Source organism: Abramis brama, assembly GCF_963993115.1.
Source record: "Abramis brama genome assembly, chromosome: 2".
NCBI classification, from domain to species: Eukaryota; Metazoa; Chordata; class Actinopteri; order Cypriniformes; family Leuciscidae; genus Abramis; species Abramis brama.
Genome location: NC_139964.1, coordinates 28,390,233 through 28,416,356, shown reverse-complemented (window position 1 = coordinate 28,416,356; position 26,124 = coordinate 28,390,233). Strand labels below are relative to the sequence as shown.

The following is a 26,124-nucleotide window of genomic DNA, read 5'->3' as shown; positions in this document are numbered from 1 at the left end:
ATCCTTTTTCTTCTGACAAACTTACATTTCATATTAATTACCTGAGGCATTTAACAACCCCGCTAGATTTAGTCATCTTGTTCAGATAGCACAACCCTGTTTCACATGTTGTATGTTGGACTGTATGTGTTTTAGGTGAAGACGTTTCTTTGAGAGCTGAAATAAATGACAATTAAGAATTTAAGTGATAGTCTTTCTGTTTGACTAAATTGATACTTCATTTAGTGCAACTTTCCCTCTATCTACGAATTACACAAAGCGCATGCTGTTTTACACTTAAACTATTACAACAGAATCACATCTGACTATTGCACTGAGAGAGGCATATTCATCCAAGCTCGAGGCTGTTAAAGTTCCACACTTTGGTAAAACCTAAATTCTAGAGGTCAATTGGGTTAAAAGTAAATGCATCATCATGAGCCATTTAAAACAAATACAGAAAAGCCACTATAGTGACCAGTTTTAGCGTTTGAATTGACATTTTACATATTACGCTGTTTACATCTTTTTTTTGTACAGTTTTTGTTCAGGAATGTATGAAAAACATGAACAAATATTGCATAAAGAGAATTAAATGACGGTCCTTCAAGTATGAGAGTGACTAAACAAATCATATTTATTTTAGAACATCTTTCTGCTATGTCTACGAAACATTGACGTGAAAGATGAGTATTACACTTCAAACTCGTCTAACTATTACACTTATTTTGTTATTATTACACGGTTATTTTGTGTGTGTGTCACTAAACAACATGGTTAAGCTAATGAATTATAGTTGATGCGTGGTATTTTTTACGTGAAAGGAGGGAAAGGAATATTTAACATATAAAAATAAAAATATTTTAACCTATCGTCAATTTCAATTGTTAGATAAATCATCTAACAATCGACAGTTATATGTGAAACAATTAGAGTTGGTGTAAATTTGCTCATCCAAAAACTGTTGTTACTTGGATGATGAATGTCTTCACTTTATGATAGGAAAGTACGGACAGCGCCTTTGACCAATCCTCTACATATGGGACACTTGCGCAGAGAAGGCGCACATTCTTTGCACACAACTAGGTGACCACAGGGGATGAAGACAATGTTCACTTCCTTATCCATGCAAACTTTGCATGTGCGCTCCTCTTGAAGTCTTCTTAACTGTTCCTCCATAGGCAAGTCTGAAAGATCTTGACTCGGTGATGCAGCTTCATTTGTCTGGGCCATCAGTTCTCTCAGCAGGCAGACATCATTCTTCTTGATCCAGTTGTGGAAGACCTCTGCTGCTGCATTTCCTTTCGACAGGACTAACTCAATGAGCTGCCCTGTCTGCTGCTTGACTGTAGTGCAGTTACGAATAATGTCATACTCTTTCTGTGAGATGATGTTCTCCTCTAGAAGATGGTCCATTAAGTTCTGCACACTTTTTAGCTGCTGTGACATGGCAAGATGATGTTTCTTAAGAAAAGTAAAACCATCTGATGCCATTTCCTCAGCAAGGAGCTCTCGCTCCTCCTCTCTCTTCTCATCTTCTGCACTTAGTAAATCAGACATCAACTCTTGAACGGTTTTGTAATTTCCTACACTTGTGAGAATTTTGCTCTGCACGGTTTGCTTCACCAGGCCACGCTCAAATCCCATCTCTAAAGCAGACTTCACCACAGGATTGTTCATCATCACTGCATCTTCTGAACGGTCTTCTCCAGCACCCAGGTGTACAACAGCTGGATCAACAAATTCTCTCGAGTCACTGTCTCCATTAGTCAATAGCTGTTCAAATAGTCTTGGAAATCTTGCTTGAATCTGATGAACAAACTCTTGGCCCTTTTCTTGTAACAGGTATTCACATCTTGGAAACCACTTGGCATGTTCTACCCATGGATCATCACCAGACTCCCAACATCTGAGTCCACCATCACAACAAAAGCACTTCACGTCATCACGACGACCAACATAGTAAAAACCAGCCTTAGCCAATTGGTCTGGTCGAACAGTTATTCTTGAGGGCCAGTAGACAAATGTGAGCAACCTTTCTTCACACTGTTAGTTAGATACATTGGAAAGGCCGCCGTCAAATAAAGGTACATTATCTGCACGGTCACCTCGAACGAAGCGGCAGTTGGGGTAATGCCTCTGGTGCTCTGATACTGCCCAATCTCCCGGTTCCCAGTTGCTAAGCTGGCCTCCACAACTGAAGCAAGCCACTCTGTCGCCCTGCCCAAGGTAGTAGAAACCACTTTGGGCAAGCTCGGCTGGAGTTACTGTACCAAGAGTCCAATTCTGAAAGGTGTCAAGGCGTTCCTGTTCCCGACGCATGTCAGGATTGTGACAAGCCGGAGGTCGCTGGTGAGACATATCCTGGTGAGACATATCCAGGTTTAAGTAACCCACCTGCTCCTCCGTTTGGCCTGAAACGGATGCCGTGGTGGTCGATGTTACGGGTGTCGCAGGGGCGGAAAGCTGTAGGATGGCTACGTTGCGAAGCGGGGAAAAGGCAGAGTGAGAGGACGACAGGAGGTTTGCGGTGGGGGGTAAACTCTGGATGAAGACATAAAATGTGACCACAGGGCGTGTCCACTCAAGCCCTTCTCTCTGCTGGACATCCCATGACTAGTGTCTAGTCATCCATGACAGAACACATAATCTCATTAAAAAAATTTAATGAACTCCTGAACAGATAGAAGATCGACGTAGGGGGTATGTGCTTCCTCCCTCTATGATGCAGAAACCGATGCTAAGAACAAAATCGAATTTTGTTCAACACTACAAAATGTCCTTTCTTCTGTTCTGTTCTGTACAAATTAGTTGTATCACTTGAAAAATCACCACACATTTTTCAGAGACGCGATGTGCCTCTGTGGTCCGTGGCGAAGCGCATCGCATCCAGGCATGGTATGGAAATGGTTGCCACCTCGGGAATACAGTAATTAAAATGCAGAAAAAATGTAAAATCCTTTACAAGGATCTCTGAAATATTTAATCTTTTAAATCATGTAGTATTTTTAATTATTCTAAATATTATTATTATGTATACTATTATAATACTATTTTTATGAGCTCAGACATTAACACAACAGAAATGTTTGTAATTTTTTTTTTTTTTTTTTTTTTTTCAACATTATACTTTCGAGTATACATTGAAGTAGTGAAGAAAATGATAGACCGGCAAACTGGGGTTGTGTGCGAAGTCCTGAAATATTTATCAGGACAACAGCTCACCCCGCCCCGCTGGAGGGGTTGTCATAGGATTAAAGCCACATTGAATCAGAAGTAGCGTCATGGAGAAGTTCCCTTTCAAGGGAACTCGCGTTGCGTCGAGTTTGACGCTATGGGAACGCTTTGCGTGATGACGTCTTGAAGCACATGTAAAATCAGTCCAATGGTGTGGCGGAACGTCAGAGGCGGGTGACGTCACGTACCAGGAAGCTATAAAAGCCGGCCCGAAACAGAAAACGAAAGCTTTCTGAGTCTTCAGTTGCGCTCTGTGTGAAATCTGTCTGTATATTTGGTGTTGTCTGTCTATATCATATATATATATATTCAGTATGGCGAGCGAGCAGCAGTTTAGAGTGTGTGTCCATCCCTGCCCGCGTTATTTAACGGGAGGTGACACACACACTCTTTGTGTTGTTTGTTTGGGAGAGGAGCATGCCCAGTCAGCACTCGAGGGTGGTGACTGTGTGCATTGCTGTGCGCTTCCATTGCGTACGCTCCGATCCCGCTTGGCTCGGTTCAATCCCGACCACGCTCCCCAGGGCTCGGGTCCCGCCGCTGCCGAGGCACGGCGTCGATCTCAGACCTGGGGTTCACAGATGGATTTATCAGTGGATGTTGAGACGGGCTCTGCCTTATCTCAGCATCCGTCTGATAGATCCAGTGCCTCTTATCAGGGTGTGGAAGCACGCGCTGCGGTTTCTTCCCCCCCGATAGAGGTACCAGTACTGCAACTATCCAGCTCTGAGGAGTTGGATGTTGTGAGTATTGTAGCTGAGTCTGAGGATTCGCCACCTCAGTCTCATGCGTTTGAGGAACTGCTCGATGTCATTACTAGAGCTGTTGACAGACTGTCTATTGAGTGGCCAGAAGATAGGCAGGACGTTCGTTCGAAAAGTAAGCTCGACGAACGCTTCCTGCCATCTCGTGCGCAGCCCCAGCGCAGGAGCCTGCCGTTTTTCCCCGATCTCCACACCGAGGTGTCGAGATCGTGGGAGAAACCAGTGTCATATCGAGTGTATACTGCACAAACATCACACTATTCATCCATTCACAATTATAAAGAGCATGGTTATGGGGAGATGCCGAAGGTGGAAGAGACGCTCGCGAGCTATCTCTCTCCAGCAACGGCATCTTCTCTGAAGGCTCCTGCACTTCCATCCAAGCCAGTAAAAGTTACTTCTTCCCTGGTTCATAAAGCTTATGCCGCCGCCGGTCAAGCTGCAGCGTGTTTACATACCATGTCCATAATGCAGGCTTACCAGGCTGAGTTATTGGGTGATTTTGAGGAGGGCGGGGGTATTAGTGCTGATACGGTGTCTGAACTGCGTAGAGCCACGGATTTGTCTCTCAGGGCCACCAAGGAGACGGCTAAATCCATCGGCCGCTCTATGGCAGCCCTGGTGGCCACTGAGAGGCATCTGTGGCTCAACTTAAGTGACATAAAGGACAAAGAAAAACATGTTCTTTTAGATGCACCAGTATCCACGCAAGGGTTATTTGGAGACGCAGTTAATAGTGCTGTAGCGAAGTCACAAGAAGCTTCAAAACAGGCAGCTGCACTTCAGAAACTTCTCCCCCGCCGTTCTTTCTATGAGGCTGCTGAGCGGGAGCAGCCTCACTCCTCTAAAAAGAGCGCTGAGCACCGCGCCACTCAGAAACAGAGCGTTTCCTCCCGTGCTCCCCCACAAAAATCTCGGGGACACGGAGGGCGCTCTCAAACCCAGCAGTCTTCGAGGGGTAAAACGGATCTGCGGACCGTTATTACCGCCAAGAAGGCTGCTGGGAAAAAGTCCTGATGTCTGAGGGCTCAGGACAAATGAGGGTAGTCCCCCCGAAGCAGAGCGGTTAACACCTCTTTTCACGGTGCCTGTCTCTCTTCGGTGCCCTCAGGGGACCGTTCTGCCAACCCTGCCGCCTCCGGCGTTACAGGGCGCAGCGGTCTCCGGCGAGCACATATCTCAAGGTCCACCCGGAAACGTAGTGGCCTCGGGATGCCCGCCCCCTCTGAGGAGGGTGCTAGAGCAGTCTGTTTGGTCGTTCCCTGCCGGTGCGCCGTTACAGGGCGACGAACCGACTGCTCAACAGCAGGAGAAAAATACGGTGCCGTCTCTCTTCGGTGCCCTCAGGGGACCGTTCTGCCAACCCTGCCGCCTCCGGTGTTACAGGGCGCAGCGGTCTCCGGCGAGCACATATCTCAAGGTCCACCCGGAAACGTAGTGGCCTCGGGATGCCCGCCCCCTCTGAGGAGGGTGCTAGAGCAGTCTGTTTGGTCGTTCCCTGCCAGCAGTCTGTTTGGTCGTTCCCTGCCAGCAGTCTGTTTGGTCGTTCCCTACTCAACAGCAACAAAATCCAGAAACCAGTCTCGAGAGACTGGTACCTCTAGTAGAATCTTTGACAGCGTGGAAGCTACTGTCAAATGTTTCTCGTTGGGTCCTGCAGACCGTGGAAAAACGGTATTAGATACAATTCTAGTAACGCCCACCGCGGTTTATGGGGGTCCTGCCCACAATGGTGGGCCCCGAGCAGGTTCTGGTTATGGAACAGGAAGTAAACACTCTGTTAGAGAAAGGGGCCATAGAATATGTACCTCCCTCCAACAGGGAAACCGGGTTTTACAGCCGGTACTTCATAGTTCCAAAGTAGGACGGGGGATTGCGTCCCATTTTAGGTCTTCGAGTTGTCATGCAGCTCAAGTTCAAAATGTTAACATTGAGACAATCGTGCCACAGATTAGTCCGAGGACTGGTTTGTCACGATAGACCTCAAGGACGCATATTTCCATCCGTCCGTGTCATTGGAAGTTCCTGAGGTTTGCTTTCGGGGGCAAAGCATACCAATATCGAGTTCTTCCATTCGGCCTGGCTTTATCACCCCGCACTTTCACCAAATGCGTGGATGCAGCTCTGGCGCCTCTGCGCCTCCGGGGTATTCGCATCACGAACTACATCGACGATTGGTTGATTTTAGCTCAGTCGCATTAGATGGCGGTTCAACATCGAGATGTTGTTCTCGCCCATATGAAAGAGTTGGGGTTACGGCTGAACGCCAAGAAGAGTGTGCTTCTCTATTTTAGAGGACCACTTTTTTAGGCGTGGTTTGGGATTCAGTGTCGATGCAGGCGCGCCTGTCATCGCCACGCTTCGATCCTGGCAGCTGTGAGAAGTGTAAAGCTAGGCCAGCTACTCACTGTCAAACAGTTCCAGAGACTGTTGGGTCTCATGGCAGCAGCTTCCAACGGGATACCTTTTGGACTGCTGCACATGAGGCCCCTGCAGTGGTGGCTCAGGACCAGAGGGTTTTTCCCCGAGGGGCAACCCATTTCGCACAATCAAGGTCACGCGGTGATGCCTACGTGCCTTGGTTATGTGGAAGAAACCTTGGTTCCTGTCCCAGGGCCCAGTGCTGGGAGCTCCTTGTCGTCGCAAACTGCTAACGACGGATGCTTCCCTCACGGGTTGGGGAGCGATCCTGAGGGTCGCTCATCTCAAGGTCTGTGGGAAGACCATCATCGTTCCTGGCATTCTATAGCCTAGAGATGTTAGCTGTCTTCCGGGCTCTGAGGAGCTTTATCACAGGTCTCAGGGGACACCATGTGTAGTACATACGGACAACACGTCGGTAGTCGCCTATATCAAGGGGGTCTGCGCTGGCACGCCATATCCTCTTGTGGTCCCAGGGGAAGTTGCTGTCACTCAAGGCAGCCTACATCCCCGGGGTCCAGAATATAGGAGCAGACACTCTGTCGAGACAGGGGCCGAGGCCCGGGGAATGGTGGCTCCACCCCCGAGGTGGTGGAGCTGATATGGAAATTTTAAGTGGATCTGTTTGCGTCTCGAGAGACGTCTCACTGTCCACTTTGGTTCTCCCTCACGCATCCAGCTCCTCTGGGACTGGATGCTATGGTACAGACGTGGCCGAGGCTACGTCTGTACGCCTTTCCCCCAGTTGCTCTGCTCCCGGGAGTTCTGGAAAGAGTTCGCAGGGACCGGGTTTGCCTGCTTCTTATAGCCCCGCGCTGGCCGGGCAGAGTATGGTTTCCCGATCTTGTGTCCCTCCTCGACGGGCCTCCTCTGGAGCTACCCGTCAGGAGGGACCTTCTGTCCCAAGCAGGGGGCTCGATTTTTCACCCCCGACCAGAACTGTGGAACCTGTGGGCTTGGCCTCTGAGGGGGCCCAGCTCATAGAGTCAGGTCTCTCAACTGAGGTTGTTGAGACCATTCTACAGTCCAGAGCTCCCTCCACGAGGAAACTTTATGCCCTGAACTGGAGAGTATTCACCTCTTTGTGTAGTGACCGTCGGTTGGATCCAGTCAACTGCCCAATTGGTACAGTTCTGGAGTTCCTGCAAGAGCGGTTCACTGCAGGTCTGACCCCGTCCACTTTAAAGGTTTATGTGGCGGCCGTAGGTGCTTACCACAGTCCTTTGGGTGGAATGTCTGTGGGGAAAGACCCCTTTGGTATCTCGTTTCCCTCGTGGCACTTGGAGGTCCTCCTCCCTTTCGAAATCGGACCAGGAGGCGAATAATTTGCTTTGCCCTGTTTGGGCGTTAGACGCGTATGTCCACAGAGCTGCCCTGTGGCGTAAAAGTGACATTTGCTCCCCTAACAAGGGAGGTCCAGTGTCTAAGCAAAGGATGAGCAGTGGGTGGTTGAGACTATCTCACTTGCTTATGAGGCGGCTGGACAGCCTTCTCCTTTGGCTGTCCGGTCGCACTCTACGAGGAGTATGGCGGCCTCTAAGGCCCTTATATCAGGAGTTTCGTTACAGGACGTTTGTGATGCGGCAGGCTGGTCCTCACCGCACACTTTCGTCAGGTTCTACTCTCTGGATCTAGACTCTGCTCCAGGGTCTCATGTTTTGTCTTCCTAGTGCTGCTCACCAGATTTCACACAGGACAGACATTTGTAGCTATGGAGGCGTTGGTATAGACGTTCCCATAGCGTCAAACTCGACGCAACGCGAGTTCCCTTGAAAGGGAACGCCTCGGTTACGACTGTAACCTCGGTTCCCTGAAGAGGGAACGAGCGTTGCGTCACCTTGCCATATCTCCTTCATGCCTGTCAACACGACTTCAGACTTTACGAAGCTTTCGTTTTCTGTTTCGGGCCGGCTTTTATAGCTTCCTGGTACGTGACGTCACCCGCCTCTGACGTTCCGCCACACCATTGGACTGATTTTACATGTGCTTCAAGACGTCATCACGCAAAGCGTTCCCATAGCGTCAAACTCGACGCAACGCTCGTTCCCTCTTCAGGGAACCGAGGTTACAGTCGTAACCGAGGCGTTTGTCAGAAGAAAAAGGATCGGCCATACATTTAAAAAAAGTTTTCTAAGTGAAGATGTTGTGTTTGTCACAAAGACATCTAAAGAGTTTTTATACGTGTGAGGAAACCTCTCGCAATATTACTGATCAAGTAATCACAGAAATAATGCAGGTCACCAGATTGTTTTAAAGAAATTAAAGCATAAATAAAGGTGATTCTTTATTTAAAGAAGATAGACTTCTGCTTTTGCAACACACAAATGTATAAATGTTCAAAATCGTTTGTGTCTTCGACTAGCCTACTTCTAATCCATACTTTGAAGCCTCATGGTTTTAGGTCTGTAAAAATACAGAATAAAAATAAAGAAATAACTATATGACTACTGTAGGGGTAAATGCAATATCCTATTTTGTGTCTTGTTTTAGTGTAATAAACAGTTTTTGTAAAGCAAAGAGTTGTATTAATGTTTTTTAAAGTCCCCGTGAACCGGAAGTTGCAAAACGACTTTTCTCCACTGTTGTGACGTATTTCCAAGTGAAAGGGAATATTGAACAGAGGGTAGGGTTTTACTCTAACACTCCTCCTGTCCATCTCTGCTCATAGCAGACGGTTTAAGGAGTGGTTAAGCCGTCAAACTGACGTCAAACTGACGTCATCAGAAAAGAAACGCCATTTCCAGACCGGAAGTCGCTTTTCAGACTTTGATTAAGATTACCATGGCCAACAATTTTTCCTGTGTATTAACTTGCACGGATTAATTGTTCACCACAAGACTAGTGATATGCGCTAACAAAGTAAATAGGATCAATTTTGATTTCATGTCGACTCTAAAAATAGCTTTCATCAATTTCTTGTAAAGAAAACCAAAAGTTTACAGCATCACCCAAAGCTCACAATGCCATTCAGAGTTCACAAGAGATAATTTCTCGTTATCTAGGCATAACACAGCATGGTACAAAGTGATGCTCTCTCTCTATGATGTCGTAAAAGTTAAGACGCTCATCCGTATGTGTGTGTGTGTGTGGACAGATGCTTGAAAATATTAGGCTAGAAATATCTAATAGTGAATTAATAACTAAATTAGCCTAAATAAAAAATTTAAAAATTTAAAACGTTGTTTTGATAAGTCTTTTTACCAAGATTTAAATCTGTAGCTATAGGCTAGCGCTGCGCATGTGTATTCTCATACGTTGCGGAGTTTTAGGTGGGCGGAGACTCTATTTCTCATTCATGTGTTTTGCGGGACAGCGTAAGAGATATTGTTAGCTAAAAACTAAACAAAAGTTTATGTTAAAAAGTTTTGCTTATAATCTATTCGTTTGATGTATTTTTTTTAACTGTTGTTGTTGTTGTTTGATATGTTTAATGCTCACGTTTGAAACATTGTTTAAAAAACATAATTTACCATTTTTCTGGTATCTTTAAAAGTCGTTCGTGAAAGACATTCTATAACTTGTTTTAAATGATTTAACGTTGTCTTTTTTTTTTTTCTTTTTTTTTTACAGGTTTTAAAATCTGTATGTGAAGGAAAACATTCTAACTTGTTTTACATTTTTCTGATAGGCCTAACGTTTTAAATACTAGGTCTGTATCATTTTAAAAAGTTGTATGTGAAAGTGTTACATGTCTGTGAAAAAAAAACTGTTTGCCTACCGCTTACGTTTCACGGTTTTAAAGTTTAAATCACATAGTTTTGAACAGATTTATTATTTTTTACTCCAAAACGCATTCTCAAACAATGATCAGATTTCTCCATTGGGAGATGTGGATTATCCTATCGAAGAGTGAATAAATCAGTAAGTTAGTGAATATTTGTTAACTTCACTAAAAGTCCAAAATTAACTGGCTTTGTGTGAGCCAGTTCTAGCCTGTATGAGAGCATAGAGTTGTGAATTAAATATAATTTCTCCTGTGACATAGGCGAAGCAAGGCATAGCATGTTTATTAATATAGTACATTTTATACACTGGCAATTCAAAATACTTTACATAGAAAGGATTAAATAATCACAAAATTTATTCAGCTAATCGATGCTTTTCTGTGGGTATCCATTCGTTGCAGCCGGTAATCCTATTGGTGCGTATCCATCAACAGATCCAAATGCGTCGCTCCATTAAAAAAAAGCATTCCCACGTGATGTCATTTTTTACACACACCCTTAAATCAAAATTGACCTCTCAGCTTTGAGAGGGGTGTGCTAGGGGGTGTGGTCTCTTCGAGCCGTTGCATCGGTTTTCTTTGGTCATTTAAGTTCGACCACCGAGATGACCGGATGTGTTTTCTATTTGGGAGCTTGAAGGGGGTGTGGGAATTTCCCACGGTGACATCTGTTGGGGGCGGGGCTAGGGGCGGGGTTTGTGTGTGTCTCTCTGTAGGACTCACAGAGCTTCATTTCTGACTGGCCTTCGGAGTGAGTGCACGCTCTCCACTCTGCTCCACCACAACGAAACACTTATATATCTTTTAAGCTCTGAGTCCTTTAACGAATGGTATGTAAAAACGTAACACTTTTTAAATTAGTTTGTGTTTCATGTAAAAGTTTTACAAAATACTATGTGAAAGTTAAATGCTTACAAGTCAACATTTTAAAAATGATCTTTTTGTAAATGAAAAAAGTTGTTTTAATGTTTTAACATCTTGAAATAACACTAACTCATTTTTTAATAACTCTTTTTAGAGAAAAATGATCTTTTTTGTAAATGCAAAAAGTTTTTTAATGTTTTAACATCTTGAAATAACACTAACTCGTTTTTTTAATAACTCTTTTAGAGAAAATGCAATTTTAACTTATTTCATTAATGTTTTAACGTTTTAAAAGTGATGAATGTACATCTGTCTTCTTTAATAAAAACAATGGTCTCACACTCTGACTATGTTTTTATTGTACATTTTTTTTTTAAGTTTTAATATACACTGTTTAGAACTACTGAGCGTGGGAAATTTTCCCATGCTTCAGATGTTCAACCCCTAAGGAGGCGTGACACAAATCCGATTTTCCCACGGTGTACGTACAGCCCATAAGTGGGAGGAGCTAGCGTGGGAAATTCCCACGGTCAAAAGGGGCGGGGCTTTGAGGGCCATAAAGCAATAAAACTGTCAGTTTTTTTGATGAAAGGTGCCCTCTATTCTCTCTATGGTCTCTTCCCCCCATCCTCCCAACACCACCAGGATGGTCTCTTCCTTCCATCCACCCCACCACCACCAGGATAGTCCCTTCCTATACCTCGCAGGGGGTCGGCTGCGCCCCTGCCTTCGTCTTCAGGCAGGATATGCAGATCCGGACCCTCGGATGGCAAGCTACGGACGGGGCCTACGCCAAAGAACGCCTCGGTTACGACTGTAACCTCGGTTCCCTGAAGAGGGAACGAGCGTTGCGTCGAGAATGACGCTATGGGGAACGCTTTGCGTGATGACGTCTTGAAGCACATGTAAAATCAGTCCAATGGTGTGGCGGAACGTCAGAGGCGGGTGACGTCACGTACCAGGAAACTATAAAAGCCGTCCCGAAACAGAAAACGAAAGCTTCGTAAAAGTCTGAAGTCGAGCTGACAGGCATGAAGGAGATATGGCAAGGCGACGCAACGCTCGTTCCCTCTTCAGGGAACCGAGGTTACAGTCGTAACCGAGGCGTTCCCTTTCAAGGGAACTCCCGTTGCATCGAGAATGACGCTATGGGGAACGTCTATACCAACGCCTCCATAGCTACGAATGTCTGTCCTGTGTGTAATCTGGAGAGCAGCACTAGGAAGACAAAACATGAGACCCTGGAGCAGAGTCTAGATCCAGAGAGTAAAACCTGACGAAAGTGTGCGGTGAGGACCAGCCTGCCGCATCACAGACGTCCTGTAAAGAAACTCCTGAAATAAGGGCCTTAGAGGCCGCCATACTCCTCGTCGAGTGCGACCGGACAGCCAAAGGAGAAGGCTGCCCAGCCGCCTCATAAGCAAGTGAGATAGCCTCGACCACCCACTTGCTCATCCTTTGCTTAGACACTGGACCTCCTTTGTTAGGGGACCCAAAGCACACAAATAATTGATCACTTTTACGCCACAGGGCAGCTCTGTGGACATACACGTCTAACGCCCGCACAGGGCAAAGCAAATTATTAGCCTCCTGGTCAGCATTTTGAAAGGGAAGAGGACAGAAGGCCTGCAGGACAATAGGTCTGACCACATTAGTGGGGACCTTGGGGATATAACCCGGTCTTGGATGAAGAAACGCTTTAACCATACCCGGAGCAAACTCTAAGCATGACGGAGCAACCGACAATGCTTGAAGATCCCCTATTCTCTTGAGAGAAGAAATAGCAAGAAGAAAAAGAGCTTTCAGAGTTAAAAACTTCTCAGGAACCTCCTCAATGGGCTCAAAGGGGGCCAGGGACAGGCCTTGTAATGCAATGGACAGGTCCCATGGCGGAACCCTAGAGCGAACTGCAGGCCTCAGCCTCCAAGTGCCACGAAGGAAACGAGATATCAAAGGGTCTTTCCCCACAGACATTCCACCCAAAGGAATGTGGTAAGCACCTATGGCCGCCACATAAACCTTTAAAGTGGACGTGGTCAGACCTGCCGTGAACCGGTCTTGCAGGAACTCCAGCACTGTACCAATTGGGCAGTTAACTGGGTCCAACCGACGGTCACTACACCAAGAAGTGAAGACTCTCCACTTCAGGGCATAATGTTTCCTCGTGGAGGGAGCTCTGGACTGAAGAATGGTCTCCACAACCTCAGTTGAGAGACCTGACTCTATGAGCTGGGCCCCCTCAGAGGCCAAGCCCACAGGTTCCACAGTTCTGGGCGGGGGTGAAATATCGAGCCCTCCGCCTGGGACAGAAGGTCCCTCCTGACGGGTAGCTCCAGAGGAGGCCCGTCGAGGAGCGACACAAGATCGGGAAACCATACTCTGCCCGGCCAGCGCGGGGCTATAAGAAGCAGGCAAACCCGGTCCCTGCGAACTCTCTCCAGAACTCCCGGGAGCAGAGCAACTGGGGGAAAAGCGTACAGACGTAGCCTCGGCCACGTCTGCACCATAGCATCCAGTCCCAGAGGAGCTGGATGCGTGAGGGAGAACCAAAGTGGACAGTGAGACGTCTCTCGAGACGCAAACAGATCCACTTGAGCTTGGCCAAACTCCCTCCATATCAGCTCCACCACCTCGGGGTGGAGCCTCCATTCCCCGGGCCTCGGCCCCTGTCTCGACAGAGTGTCTGCTCCTATATTCTGGACCCCGGGGATGTAAGCTGCCCTGAGTGACAGTAACTTCCCCTGGGACCACAAGAGGATATGGCGTGCCAAGTTGGATAACGGGCGCGAGCGCAAACCCCCTTGGTGGTTGATATAGGCGACTACCGACGTGTTGTCCGTGTGTACTAACACATGGTGTCCCCTGAGATCTGTGATAAAGCTCCTCAGAGCCCGGAAGACAGCTAACATCTCTAGGCGATTGATATGCCAGGAACGATGATGGTCTTCCCACAGACCTTGAGATGAGCGACCCTCCAGGATCGCTCCCCAACCCGTGAGGGAAGCATCCGTCGTTAGCAGTTTGCGACGACAAGGAGCTCCCAACACTGGGCCCTGGGACAGGAACCAAGGTTTCTTCCACATAACCAGGGCACGTAAGCATCGCCGCGTGACCTTGATTGTGCGAAATGGGTTGCCCCTCGGGGAAAACCCCCTGGTCCTGAGCCACCACTGCAGGGGCCTCATGTGCAGCAGTCCAAAAGGTATCACGTTGGAAGCTGCTGCCATGAGACCCAACAGTCTCTGGAACTGTTTGACAGTGAGTAGCTGGCCTAGCTTTACACTTTTCACAGCTGCAAGGATGGACTCTATACGTGGCGGTGACAGGCGCGCCTGCATCGACACTGAGTCCCAAACCACGCCTAAAAAAGTGGTCCTCTGGAGTGGAGAAAGCACACTCTTCTTGGCGTTCAGCCGTAACCCCAACTCTTTCATGTGGGCGAGAACAACATCTCGATGTTGAACCGCCAACTGATGCGACTGAGCTAAAATCAACCAATCGTCGATGTAGTTCATGATGCGAATACCCTGGAGGCGCAACGGCGCCAGAGCTGCATCCATGCATTTGGTGAAAGTGCGGGGTGATAAAGCTAGGCCGAATGGAAGAACACGATATTGGTATGCTTTGCCCCCGAAAGCAAACCTCAGGAACTTCCAATGACACGGACGGATGGAAATATGGAAATATGCGTCCTTGAGGTCTATCGTGACAAACCAGTCCTCGGACCTGATCTGTGGCACGATCTGTCTCAATGTTAACATTTTGAACTTGAGTTGCATGACTGACTCGTTCAGAACTCGAAGATCTAAAATGGGACGCAATCCCCCGTCCTTCTTCGGAACTATGAAGTACCGGCTGTAAAACCCGGTTTCCCTGTTGGAGGGGGGTACACATTCTATGGCCCCTTTCTCTAACAGAGTGTTTACTTCCTGTTCCATAACCAGAACCTGCTCGGGGCCCACCACTGTGGGCAGGACCCCCATAAACCGAGGTGGGCGTTTTTTGAATTGTATCTGATACCCTTTTTCCACGGTCTGCAGGACCCAACGAGAAACATTCGACAGTAGCTTCCACGCTGTCAAAGATTCTACTAGAGGTACCAGCCTCTCGAGACTGGTTTCTGGATTTCGTTGTTGTTGAGTAGTCAATTCGTCGCCCTGTAACGGCGCACCGGCAGGGAACGACCGAACAGACTGCTCTAACACCCTCCTCGGAGGGGGCGGGCATCCCGAGGCCACTACGTTTCCGGGTGGTCCTTGAGATATGTGCTCGCCGGAGACCGCTGCGCCCTGTAACACCTGAGGCGGCAGGGTTGGCAGAACGGTCCCCTGAGGGTACCGAAGAGAGACGGGCACCGTAAAAAGAGGTGTTAACCGCTCTGCTTCGGGGGGGACTACCCTCATTTGTCCTGAGCCCTCGGACGTCAGGACTTTTTCCCAGCAGCCTTCTTGGCGGTAATGACGGTCCGCAGATCCGTCTTACCCCTCAAAGACTGCTGGGTTTGAGCGCGCCCTCCGTGTCCCCGTGACTTTTGTGGGGGAGCACGGGAGGACACACTCTGTTTTTGAGTGGCACGATGTTCAGCGCTTTTTTTAGAGGAGTGAGGCTGCTCCCGCTCAGCAGCCTCATAAAAAGAACGGCGGGGAAGAAGTTTTTGAAGAGCTGCTGCTTGCTTAGAAGCTTCTTGAGATTTTGCAACCGCACTGCTGACTGCATCGCCAAACAAACCAACAGTGAAGACCGGAGCATCTAACAGAACATGCTTTTCTCTATCCTTAATATCGCTCAGATTGAGCCACAGATGCCTCTCAGTGGCCACCAGGGCTGCCATAGACCGCCCGATTGATTTAGCGGTCTCCTTGGTGGCCCTGAGAGACAAATCTGTAGCCCTGCGTAGTTCTGCCACAGTATCAGGACCAATTCCCCCGCCCTCCTCTAAATCACCCAACAATTCAGCCTGATAGGCTTGCATAATGGACATCGTATGCAGACACGCTGCTGCCTGACCAGCGGCTGCATATGATTTATGAACCAGGGAAGATGTCATTTTTACTGGTTTAGATGGAAGTGTAGGAGTCTTCAGGGAAGATGCCGTTGCTGGAGAGAGATAGCTCGCGAGCGTCTCTTCCACCTTCGGCATCTCCCCATAACCATGCTCTTTATATTTATGAATTGAAGAGTAGTGGGACGTGTGTGGTGTAAAAACTCTATATGACACTGGTTTCCCCCACGATCTCGACACCTCGGTGTGGAGATCGGGGAAAAACGGAAGACTCCTGCGCTGGGGCTGCGCACGAGATGGCAGGAAGCGTTCGTCAAGTTTGCTTTTAGAACGAATGTCCTGCCTATCCTCTGGCCACTCAATGGAAAGTCTGTCAACCGCTCTAGTGATCACATCGAGCAGTTCCTCAAACGCGTGAGACTGAGGTGGCGAATCCTCAGACTCAGCTTCAATACTTACAACATCCAACTCCTCAGAGCTGGATAGTTGCAGTACTGGTGCCTCCACCGGGGGGGAAGAAACCGCAGCGCGTGCTTCCACACCCTGATGAGAGGCACTGGATCTGTCAGTAAGAGGCTGAGATAAGGCAGAGCCCGTCTCAACATCCACTGACAGATCCATTTGCGAACCCCAGGTCTGAGATCGCCGCCGAGCCTCAGCCGCGGCGGGACCCGAGCCCTGGGGAACGTGGTCGGGATTGAACCGAGCCAAACGGGATCGGAGCGTACGCAATGGAAGCGCACAGCAATGCACACAGTCACCACCCTCGAGTGCTGACTGGGCATGCTCCTCTCCCAAACAAACAACACAAAGAGTGTGTGTGTCACCTCCCGTTAAATAACGCGGGCAGGGATGAACACACACTCGATACTGCTGCTTGCTCGCCATATCTGAATAAATATATATATATATAGACAGACAACACCAAATAACAAGGACAGATTTCAACACAGAGCGCAACTGAAGACTCAGAAAGCTTTCGTTTTCTGTTTCGGGCCGGCTTTTATAGTTTCCTGGTACGTGACGTCACCCGCCTCTGACGTTCCGCCACACCATTGGACTGATTTTACATGTGCTTCAAGACGTCATCACGCAAAGCGTTCCCCATAGCGTCATTCTCGACGCAACGGGAGTTCCCTTGAAAGGGAACTTGATTACTTGTTGGGCTGTTAATAAATGTTAATTGTTACAGTATTTATTCTCCTGAGTCTTTCTGGTAGAACTGTAATAATGTATAAAAACGTGAAAAATAATGCGTTTTTTGAACAACCAAGCATGAAAACATATTGGTAACCCTTCCTTTTACAGTCCCCTAATTACTAGGTATTTACCTGGTAAATATATGGTAAGTTATAGTTGGTTATTGGTAATTACCACAGGTAACAAGAATGTAAATGCAGAGAAACTACAAACTAATTACTAGGTATTTACTGGGTAAATATATGGTAAGTTATAGTTGGTTATTGGTAATTACCACAGGTAACAAGTATGTAAATGCAGAGAAACTACAAACTAATTACTAAGTATTTACCTGGTAAGCATATGGTAAATTATTTTATTTTAGTGTGTAATTACTTAAGGTGATTAGTATGCAATTACAGAGAAACTACCAGGGAAAAAAACACCACTGTTAAATATCAACTCAACGAAGTACTGTGTACTTGTTACCTGTTTAGGTTGGTAATAACTCAGATTTAATTGTGTACTTCCTCAGAATGTAGGCAGCCAATTTTTAGAAACACCTCCAGTATTACCCATCAATTCAAGTTAGGTGTGTAGTTATCCTAAGGTTATGTTGGTAACAGTCCATGTTTATTTATTACTACCTTGAAATTAAGATGGTAGTTTTCAATAAATTACTTTGTCTTACATAGTTGTTGTTCATTGCTACACCCATTTATAGAGGGTTTATCAAATAATTTACCTTACACTTACCTGGTAACTACCCCGCAGGAACAGTTTTCCCTAATGTCATGGCACATCTTAAATACTGGGTATGTTCTTGCAGATGTTTTTACAATTTACTCATTAAGTAAAGTGCAACTGTACTGTAAAATGAAGCCTTGTTTATTTCCATGGTATTACCGGAATTGTACCATATAACCTAATCATTCCCTTTTCCATAGTCACATTTTTTTTTACCTCGTATGTCCTGCAACGTTACCAAGGAAAACATGACAATTTACTCGGTAAGTAAAGTGCAACTGTACTGTAAAATGAAGCCTTGTTTATTTCCATGGTATCACTGGGATCTTACCCTATAACCTGATAATTCCCTTTTCCATAGTCACATTTTTTTTTTACCTCGTATGTCCTGCAACGTTACCAAGGAAAACATGACAATTTACTCAGTAAGTAAAGTGCAACTGTACTGTAAAATGAAGCCTTGTTTATTTCCATGGTATTACCGGAATTGTACCATATAACCTAATCATTCCCTTTTCCATATAGTCACAATTTTATACCTTGTATGTCCTGCAACGTTACCAAGGAAAACATGACAATTTACTCAGTAAGTAAAGTGCAACTGTACTGTAAAATGAAGCCTTGTTTATTTCCATGGTATTACCAGAATTGTACCATATAACCTGATCATTCCCTTTTCCATATAGTCACAATTTTTTACCTTGTATGTCCTGCAACGTTACCAAGGAAAACATGACAATTTACTCAGTAAGTAAAGTGCAACTGTACTGTAAAAGGAAGCCTTTTTATTTCCATGGAATTACTGGGATTTTACCCTATAATCTAATAGCTACGTAACTGTAGCTATTACAGATTATTGGGTAAAAACCCAGTAATTCCATGGAAATAAAAAGGCTTCCTTTTATAGTAAAGTTGCACTTTACTTACTGAGAATGTTCAACGTGATCTCATGAGAATACGTGTATATTTTTATGTAAAGTGTAATTCTACCGTACATTTACTTACGTTTTATACACACAGAAACGTATAATACTGACGTATTTACAGCACTAAAATGTAAAATGTTTACGAATTAACAGCACAAAAACGATTAGCCTACATGCATTTAAACAAGAATACACTTTAAAACCTTAAAAATACCTTATTTAATCGTTTAACCATTTTAATAGTTTATTTACAGTGAGACACAAAATGCGTTTTCTCCAATAGAACAATAATACACCAACATAAATTCACAAAATACATCAATTTTATTATACTTGATATAATCCAAATCTTTAGAATCCATACGTTTGCAAGAAAGAGATCCAAATTCAGCCCTTTATCCAGTGAGTGATCTTCATATCCATTTCACAGGCTATCACAGCAGCGCAGTCCCTAACTGTCAAATCCCGCGCTCGTGATGAATTCAAAATTCAAAAATTGCGCCCTCAAGAAGCGTTACGACATGTTTTACGGCAGTGATATCAAACGCTCATTGGCTCTCACCTGTTCGTCCATGTTCGTCACAGATTGCAACATGCCGTATTTCAGTCGTAAACTACATTTGAAATGGAGAAGCGCGCGCGCATTCACACAGAGGGAAGCCGGATTAACATTTTCATGGATTAATAACTTAAATTATGCTCTGTACCTCATTCAAAACTATTATATACTGAGAGAGAGGACTGTGACTGCAACACATCGTCATGTGAACGACTTTTGGTACCGGTTTTGACATTTTCGCAATAAATAAATTATTGTGATTACACGTATGTTGTTTTTCTTCATAATTGTAGCCTATGTAGTTTTCTATCTTTGAAAATTACGTATTAATACTACTTATTAATGAGACCAGGCTGGAATGTTTTAGTTAAGTTGCAGAACACACATGGTAAAAGTTTGTGATTTCAAAAATGTTTAAGCAGCAAAGGATGTGGTAAGAGTCTGGTAATACAATAGAAATAAACAAGGCTTCCTTTTACAGTACAGTTACACTTTACTTACCGAGTAAATTGTCATGTTTTCCTTGGTAACGTTGCAGGACATACGAGGTATAAAATTGTGACTATATGGAAAAGGGAATGATCAGGTTATAGGGTAAGATCCCAGTAATATCATGGAAATAAACAAGGCTTCATTTTACAGTACAGTTACACTTTACTTACCGAGTAAATTGTCATGTTTTCCTTGGTAACGTTGCAGGACATACGAGGTAAAAAAAAATGTGACTATGGAAAAGGGAATGATCAGGTTATAGGGCAAGATCCCAGTAATTCCATGGAAATAAACAAGGCTTCATTTTACAGTACAGTTGCACTTTACTTACAGAGTAAATTGTAAAAACATCTGCAAGAACATACCCAGTATTTAAGATGTACCATGACATTAGGGAAAACTGTTCCTACGGGGTAGTTACCAGGTAAGTGTAAGGTAAATTATTTGATAAACCCTCTATAAATGGGTGTAACAATGAACAACAACTATGTAAGACAAAGTAATTTATTGGAAACTACCATCTTAATTTCAAGGTAGTAATAAATAAACATGGACTGTCACCAACATAACCCTAGGATAACTACACACCTAACTTGAATTGATGGGTAATACTGGAGGTGTTTCTAAAAATTGGCTGCCTACATTCTGAGGAAGTACACAATTAAATCTGAGTTATTACCAACCTAAACAGGTAACAAGTACACAGTACTTTGTTGAGTTGATATTTAACAGTGGTGTTTTTTTCCCTGGTAGTTTCTCTGTAATTGCATACTAATCACCTTAAGTAATTACACACTAAAATACTATAATTTACCATATGCTTACCAGGTAAATACTTAGTAACTAGTTTGTAGTTTCTCTGCATTTACATACTTGTTACCTGTGGTAATTACCAATAACCAACAAGGGGCCCTATTTTAACGATCTGAAACGCAAGTGTCAAAGCGCAAAGCGCAAGTAACTTTGTGGGCGGGTCTTGGCGCTGTTGCTATTTTCCCAGCGGGATAAATGACTCTTGCGCCAGGCGCAAATCTAAAATGGGTTGGTCTGAAGTAGCTTCATTATTCATAGGTGTGGTTTGGGCGTAACGTGAAATAAACCAATCAGAGCGTCATCTCACATTCCCTTTAAGAGCAGGCGCGCTTTGTTCTAAAGCGGATTCTTATTATAACGGCGGATTTGCCAGACGCGCGCCAGGAGCTGTTCACAGCCAAGGAGAGCAACGCTCTCGTCAGGGACGTTGGGGATGGAGAAACCCACCCAAATTAACTTCGGTTAAAAAGGTGTATGATAATTTGGGTAAATGTGTAAGCTAGATGTATGCTTTTATAATAAATTGTCTATCTATCTATCCATCTATCTATCTATCTATCTATCTATCTATCTATCTATCTATCTATCTATCTATCTATCATAATAATGTATGATTTGCAAAAATGAAAACTGCTGCTTCTGTGTAGATGAGAGAATCAAAGTGTATGCGCGTTGTGCACACGCTACATTGATTATGGCCAAGCATGCGCCCTTAAAATAGCATATGAATAACATGCACAACGCGCCACTGACTTTAAACTATTTTTATCTGCAAAAGTCGTTCACAGCCATGTTCACTCCGGTATTTCGCTCGATTGGTTTTGTTTTCGCATCATACATGTGTTTACAGTGGAAGTTAGATGCGGCTGAGCATGCGCATAACACACGCCATAACCAAACGTTATGTGATTGGCTTACGGGTAACCAATGATTTTAAACTTCCGACAAGCGCCCCCCCCGCGAGAAAGAAAACGCTTTTCAATTATGATATGCCAGACTCTGTCTACGAAGCAAAGCGAAGTAGCAGAGTTTGGTATTACCAGGCTAGGAAAATCCACCACATGGTGAAATTTTACCTATTACAGGTTTTGATATCATATGGAAGCTGGTATCAAGCCCTTTCCAAATCTGTTTTTATTTTTTTATCATAGCTTGTTGGTAGCAAAAGTTATGTTTATCTGAAGTCGGCCGATCGCTATGATTTTCTGGAACGGAATTTTGAGAAAAACAGGTTTAATTAACTGTCACCGTCGGGACACTTCTTGTCCATCTATATACACTATATACACTATATGCACTATATACATTCACTGTACATGTTATGTGGTTTATTTTTAAGGTATCTTTGTAGTGTTAAGAGACGGACAGGTGTATGGGATATACGGCGATTGTTTGTTTTTTTTCACCTCTGCCGGGCGTTAGAGAAAATGGTTGCATAGAATGCATTAGAGAAAGAGAGTATTTTCAGCTTGACACTATAAATCGCTGTTTTTCTACACTAAACAAGGGAATTTTGCCAAGATATTTTCAGAGATAAGAGAAAAGATGTTATAGAATAATAATTTAATGGAAAAAAAAAATGGACAAAAAAACTGACATTCAAACTATTTTGGAATTTACTGAAAACGGCCCAGCGCGACATCCGACGGGTTTTCCCAGATCGCATTACATTTTATAAAAATCATTATTCATACAATTTGTTTTCTGTCATCAGCTACAACAACTGAGAGCACAACTGTTAGTACGGCTGAAACAACAACACCAGCCACAACAACAGAGAGCATAACTGTTAGTACAAGTGAAACAACTACACCAGCCACAACAACTGTTAGTACAACTGAAAAAATTACACCAGCCTCAACAACTGAGAGCACAACTGTTAGTACAACTGAAAAAACTAGACCAGCCACAACAACTGAGAGCACAACTGTTAGTACAAGTGAAACAACTACACCAGCCTCAACAACTGTGAGCACAACTGTTAGTACAACTGAAACAACTACACCAGCCACAACAACTGAGAGCACAACTATTAGTACAACTGAAACAACTACACCAGCCACAACAACTGTTAGTACAACTGAGGCAACTACACCAGCCATAACAACTGAGAGCACAACTGTTAGTACCAGTGAAAAAACAACACCAGCAACATCAACTGAGAGCACAATAGTTAGTTCAACTGAGACAACTACACCAGCCACAACATCTGAGAGCACAACTGTTAGTACAACTGAAACAACTACACCAGCCAAATCAACTGACAGCACAACTGTTAGTACAACTGAAGCAACTACACCAGCCACATCAACTGACAGCATGACTGTTAATTCAACTGTGACAACTACACCAGCCACAACAACTGAGAGCACAACTGTAAGTACAACTGAGAGCACAACTGTTAGTACAACTGAAACAACTACACCAGCCACAACAACTGAGAGCACAACTGTTAGTACAACTGAGACAGCTACATCAGCCACAACAACTGAGAGCACAACTATTAGTACAGCTGAAACAACTACACCAGCCACAACAACTGAGAGCACAACTGTTAGTACAACTGAGACAACTACACCAGCCACAACAACTGAGAGCAAAACTGTTAGTACAACTGAAACAACTACACCAGCCACATCAACTGAGAGCACAACTGTTAGTACCAGTGAAACAACTACACCAGTCACATCAACTGAGAGCACAACTAAAAGTACAACTGAAACAACTACACCAGCCACAACAACTGAGAGCACAACTGTTAGTACCGCTGAAACAACTACACCACCCACAACAACTGTTAGTACAACTGAGACAACTACACCAGCCACAACAACTGAGAGCACAACTGTTAGTACCAGTGAAACACCTGCCACATCTACTATGAGAACAACTAAAAGTACAACTGAAACAACTACACCAGCCACAACAACTGAGAGCACGACTGTTAGTTCAACTGAGACAACTACACCAGCCACAACAACTGAGAGCACGACTGTTAGTTCAACTGAGACAACTACATCAGCCACAACAACTGAGAGCACAACTGTTAGTACAGCTGAAACAACTACACCAGCCACAACAACTGTGAGCACAACTGTTAGTACAGCTGAAACAAATACACCAGCCACAACAACTGAGAGCATAACTGTTAATTCAACTGAGACAACTACACCAGTCACAACAACTGAGAGCACAACTGTAAGTACAACTGAGAGCACAACTGTTAGTACAACTGAAACAACTACACCAGCCACAACAACTGAGAGCACAACTGTTAGTACAACTGAGACAGCTACATCAGCCACAGCAACTGAGAGCACAACTATTAGTACAGCTGAAACAACTACACCAGCAACAACAACTGAGAGCACAACTGTTAGTACAACTGAGACAACTACATCAGCCACAACAACTGAGAGCACATCTGTTAGTAGAGCTGAAACAACTACACAAGCCACAACAACTGAGGGCACAACTTTTAGTACAACTGAGACAACTACACCAACCGAAACAACTGAGAGCACAACTGTTAGTACAGCTGAAACAACGCCAGCCACAACAACTGAGAGCACAACTGTTAGGACAACTGAAACATCTACACCAGTCACATCGACTGAGAGCACAACTATTAGTACAACTGAGACAACTACACCAGGCACAACAACTGAGAGCACAACTGTTCGTACAAGTGAAACAACTACACCAGCCACATCCACTGAGAGCACAACTCTTAGTACAAGTGAAACAACTACACCAGCCACAACAACTAAAAGCACAAATGTTAGTACAACTGAAAAAACTACACCAGCCACAACAACTGAGAGTACAACTGTTACAAGTGAAACAACTACACCAGCCTCAACAACTGAGAGCACAACTGTTAGTAAAACTGAAACAACTACACCAGCCACAACAACTGAGAGCACAACTGTTAGTACAGCTGAAACATCTACACCAGTCACATCGACTGAGAGCACAACTATTAGTACAACTGAGGCAACGACACCAGGCACAACAACTGAGAGCACAACTGTTAGTACAAGTGAAACAACTACACCAGCCACATCCACTGAGAGCACAACTCTTAGTACAAGTGAAACAACTACACCAGCCACAACAACTAAAAGCACAAATGTTAGTACAACTGAAAAAACTACAAAAGCCACAACAACTGAGAGTACAACTGTTACAAGTGAAACAACTACACCAGCCTCAACAACTGAGAGCACAACTGTTAGTAAAACTGAAACAACTACACCAGCCACAAGAACTGAGAGCACAACTGTTAATAAAGCTGAAACACCTACACCAGCCACAACAACTGAGAGCACAACTGTTAGTACAACTGAGACAACTACACCAGCCACAACAACTGAGAGCACAACTGTTAGTACAACTGAGACAACTACAATAGCCACAACAACTGAGAGCACAACTGTTAGTACAGCTGAAATAACTACACCAGCCACATCAACTGAGAGCACAACTATTAGTACAGCTGAAACAACTACACCAGCCACAACAACTGAGATCACAACTGTTAGTACAGCTGAAACAACTACACCAGCCACAACAACTGAGAGCACAACTGTTAGTAGAGCTGAAACAACTACACCAGCCACAACAACTGAGAGCACAACTGTTAGTACAGCTGAAACAACTACACCAGTCACATCGACTGAGAGCACAACTATTAGTACAACTGAGACAACTACAATAGCCACAACAACTGAGAGCACAACTGTTAGTACAAGTGAAACAACTACACCAGCCACATCAACTGAGAGCACAACTTTTAGTACAACTGAGAGCACAACTGTTAGTACAACTGAGACAACTACACCAGCCACAACAACTGAGAACACAACTGTTAGTACAACTGAGACAACTACACCAGCCACAACAACTGAGAGCACAACTGTTAGTACAGCTGAAACAACTACACCAGTCACAACAACTGAAAGCACAACTGTTAGTACAACTGAGACAACTACACCAGCCACAACAATTGAGAGCACAACTGATAGTACAACTGAGAGCACAACTGTTAGTACAACTGAAACAACTACACCAGCCACAACAACAGAATCATCATCAGCCACAACAACTGAGAGCACAACTGTTAGTACAAGTGAAACAACTACACCAGCCACAACAACTGACAGCACAACTGTTAGTACAACTGAGACAACTACACCAGTCACATCGACTGAGAGCACAACTATTAGTACAACTGAGACAACTACACTTGCCAGAACAACTGAGAGCACAACTGTTAGTACAACTGAGGCAACGACACCAGGCACAACAACTGAGAGCACAACTGTTAGTACAAGTGAAACAACTACACCAGCCACATCCACTGAGAGCACAACTCTTAGTATAAGTGAAACAACTACACCAGCCACAAAAACTGA

The 26,124-nt window shown here is 44.7% G+C and overlaps 1 protein-coding gene across 1 annotated transcript; it reads right to left on the bottom strand.

Annotated features, from left to right (window-relative positions):
- Window positions 1–949: 949 nt before the first annotated feature.
- LOC311078101 (baculoviral IAP repeat-containing protein 2-like) lies at window positions 950–2,527 on the bottom strand. The gene is given in 2 exon segments (XM_084106788.1): window positions 950–2,028; window positions 2,032–2,527. Coding segments are annotated over 2 exon segments (1,380 nt in total). The 5' UTR covers window positions 2,356–2,527; the 3' UTR covers window positions 950–972.
- Window positions 2,528–26,124: the final 23,597 nt, after the last annotated feature.